The following is a 3,824-nucleotide window of genomic DNA, read 5'->3' as shown; positions in this document are numbered from 1 at the left end:
TTGTATGTTTGTTTGACTTACCAATACAGGTTTTAGTCTTGACATAAGTATATCAGGCATTTATGGTACTGCAGATTTTGCAATATTTCCCCTCGCACCTCGGGGTGGGCAGGGGTGGTGCAAGGGAATACTTGTAATGCCAGCGGATGTAATGTTGTGCACTCCACGTTCCAATGAATTCTGACCCTTGAATCTAAAGTACAAAAAAATATATATAAGTATATATCCCCCCCCCCCTCTTGCTTTTGGGGGTATGAGCAGTCATGATGTTCAGCAACACCCCAAGAATTACAGTACAACAACATGGCAGATTTTCCTGTGCAGATCTATGGGGTGAGAGGAAAGAAAATGTTGGTGGCCATGAGGTACCAGAGACACTTGGAACAACTGAATTGCCTCAAACTCCTTTTAAAAACCAAGAACTACCTGCATATGTATTTACATCAAGATTGTAAGCTCCTAGGAGCAGGGTCCTCCTCCCCACTGTCACAGCCTTCTTCTCTAGCACTTCTGACAGCCTTCACCTTCAGAGCTGTACTATGTATGGAGAATTGTGTTGCTAATTGTTACTTGTGTTCTGTTTATATTTTGGTTACTGTATTGTAATGTTCTGTGTACCCTTTACTGTATGTACGGCGCTGCGGACCTCTTGTGGCACCCTATAAATAAAATAATAAGTGTACCTTTAGCACTGTTTACCACAAATAACGTGATGTAGACACTTTGGTGTAAAGGGGATTAACATTTATTTTTAAAATCACAATGAAACAACTTCAGTTAGAAAAGACCACAGAAGACAAAAAAAAAAAAAAATATATAGTATTTACAGAAATACACAAACATTCTCTCAATTCACACCCACACCAGAGTAACTTTAGTAGTGGTAACACGGTGTAGTAAATTGCTCACATCCTGAGAAGGGAAAGTTTCATTGCACACAGACAAATGTCTCTGAACAGCTGGCTTTAGGGTCACTGCTTCTTTTCAGAAGTAGAGTCCGATAATATGAAAGAGCAGAAGCTCATGTGCAGACCCCCCCAGTGTCCACAACTTTATTTCCAGCTAATAATGGTAGGGTGGTCCTCAAAGCTCTGATTGTCAGTGAAATAAGCCATGGCAGAGGGGTGCAGGCTGCAGTTCACAGCTTATCGATCTGTACTAAACCTAACTAGTACATGAGTTTCCGTTTAGACACGTAATTAGGGCAGTGATTACTTTCATGGAAGGGGGATCGGCAACTTTTGGCACATAAGAGGTCTGTTCACACCCTGCGTATAGTAGAGTACCAGGGCTATGGTGAATAACGAGTAGAAAGGGCTCAATGCACTTAGCAGTCCTTACGAAGGAGACATCCTTGCCCCCGGCTACTCCTCCTTCTGAGGCTCGGTGGGGGATTCCGTACTCGGGGTAGGCTCAGCGCTTTGGGGGGTCTGCTCGGAGGGGCGCTCCTCCGGCTCAGGCTGGGCAGCAGCCTCCTCTACAGGGAGAGCCGCCTCCGGAGCGGCGTTTTCGGGAGGGTCGGCAGACTCGGTCACCGGGTCTTCGACTTTGGGCTCGGCAGGCTCGGGGGCAGTCTCCTCTTTCGGGGAAGCTGCCTCCCCCGCAGCGGGTGGCTCCTCTGCAGCCTCAGCCTCCTTCTTGTTCTTGCGGAAAGGTAATTTAAAGGGCTTTTTAAAGGAGAATCTCTTTTTCTTCGCCTGTTTTCCCGGGGGCTCCTCCGGCTTCGCATCCCCGTTGGTGGGAGGGACTTGCTCTATAGCCTCCCCCGGCGCCACCTCTTCGGTGACGGGCTCTGCAGAGCCATTGGCAGCGGCAGTATCCCCATTCGGCTTTTGGAGTGCATCCCCGTTGGTTTTCACATGACCGTTTTCCTGATGGAGTAAAAAGGGGGATATATAGGTTAAATATTCATTCATCTTATCTCATCTCTACCCCCCCCCCCCTCGCCGCCACACAGAGGGGGAAAGTCAGACTTCCCGGAATCTCCCATGAACTCATCTTCCCGAAAGTCCCCCATCACACACACAGGAAATTCCCCCAAGCATCACAGGTGGCCCAGCCTGAGCCACAGGAGACCGCACCCCTCCTGCCTACTACAGCTCAGAGGAGCATCCCTGGGACGAGCATCCCCGTGTGAGACCCTCAGTTCTAGATCTGTGCAGTAGGGATCACTCTCTAGCAGACATCACCGGTCTGCTGCCATGCATTAATTAGCTCAGAGGTTGACTGTCACCAGCACATCGATCGATCTGCGTTAAAAGCATTGAATCCTCCACCTGTAACACGGTACCAGCAATAACAGCCCATCATCCATAATTACAGCATCTCACCTGCTCCTCTGCCTTGCTAGCAGCGGTCTCAGTGCTCTGGTTCTTAGACTCAATGCCACCCATTTTTCCGCAGGCTGTGTCTGGAAACAGATAGCTGGAATAAATATGTGATCGAGATCGATCTCTTCCTCCCGGAGCTGTGATTTACACAACGCCGCCAGCAAAGACACGTCCTCTCCCCTCCTATCCGCCTCTTGTGTGAGCGCCCAGCCCTCCCTCCTTATATATAGCTGTGCTGGGGAATGAAGCGACCAATCACAGGGGCGCAATGACCAAAGCTCGAGCAGGAACAGCCAATCGGAGAAGCGGTGGTCCGAGGGCGAGGGCTCGGTGTTGCCTTGGTCCGGTCCTCTCTGGGCAGCAGCGGTAACGGGTGATGGTGTGTTATACATTCTCTCTGGGAAGAGGAATCGTCATTTCCCATAAGCGGCTTCTCCCTCTCTCTCATACAGAAAATGGAAGCAAGACTCGCTGTAGAGAGACATGGGGGCAGATGGGGAGATGGCTAATAGGATCAGCAGCTGGAGGTGGTAGTACATTTATATAGTGAATGATCAATGAGAGGTGCAGTAGGCGTGGGCTATGCAGTGCCGATACCTGGGTGCTTATGCATAATGGTAAAATAGGTGACATGAGAAATACGCGGATCAGTGTAATGTTAAATACACACACACAAATAAAATGATACAAATGAGACTGAAGAAAAAGCCCATCAGGATGAGATGTCTCCCTTCTGCACGGATCTATGATTGAAGTAAATCCGGAGAATTTATTAGGAAAAGAGGTGATTTATTAGCTGGATGTTTTTTCTGCTTGACAGGCAGAATACTATGCTCAGTTTTGAATTTGAGTCTTAAGTACACGTTCATTTCATGTGCAATATGGTGATTAAAGATAAATACATCACGAACTACATTCAGAGATAGAAGAACCTAATTTGTGTTTCAGAGTTAGGAAGATCTGTGGTTCATCCCAATTAGCATTCCTGAGGCTAAGAGAAGGAGATATGGGATGCAGCATTCCTAACTTGTGGACACTTCCTGTCTGCTAACTCTGTGGGATACATTTTCTGAGTTGCAGTCTTTTCAGTCTCCCAGGCTTCATATGCATAACAATCTCTATCTATGTCATGCTAATAAAGTAATTTTATTTACATTGCTGAGATAAAAAATAGTTTCAATGTCTTGGTGTGTACAGTATGTCTTTGTTCCATCAAACTATCTTTGCTACAATTGTTTTAATAACAAAATATGCATTAATACATGCTTACATGAAGTTATAATCATCATATCATTTATAAAGGAAACACACCTTCAGTAATACAGTCAGCAGTTTTCTTTTACTTTTTACAATTTAACAAAAGGCAGCGGCAGAACGGTGTAGGTGTAGCTGTGCACTGCAGCACACCCCTATACCATGAGAGCGTTGGCTGCAATTCATTTGTAAGGTATAAGTAGTTTACCATAGCCGGAACATGGGTAAAATTGATTGAGT

At 46.4% G+C, this 3,824-nt stretch overlaps 1 protein-coding gene across 1 annotated transcript; it reads right to left on the bottom strand.

Annotated features, from left to right (window-relative positions):
• Nucleotides 1–729: 729 nt before the first annotated feature.
• Nucleotides 730–2,531, bottom strand: MARCKSL1 (MARCKS like 1). The gene is made up of 2 exons (XM_088451255.1): nucleotides 2,331–2,531; nucleotides 730–1,871 (listed from the first exon to the last, which is right to left on the bottom strand). Exons 1-2 carry the CDS (start codon nucleotides 2,391–2,393, stop codon nucleotides 1,365–1,367), a joined length of 570 nt encoding a protein of 189 aa, XP_088307381.1. The 5' UTR covers nucleotides 2,394–2,531; the 3' UTR covers nucleotides 730–1,364.
• Nucleotides 2,532–3,824: the final 1,293 nt, after the last annotated feature.

Source organism: Taudactylus pleione, unplaced genomic scaffold, assembly GCF_031769625.1.
Source record: "Taudactylus pleione unplaced genomic scaffold, aTauple2 ptg000541l, whole genome shotgun sequence".
NCBI lineage: Eukaryota > Metazoa > Chordata > Amphibia > Anura > Myobatrachidae > Taudactylus > Taudactylus pleione.
The sequence above is the reverse complement of the archived record's forward strand: the minus strand, read 5'-3'. Positions and strand labels throughout refer to the sequence as shown.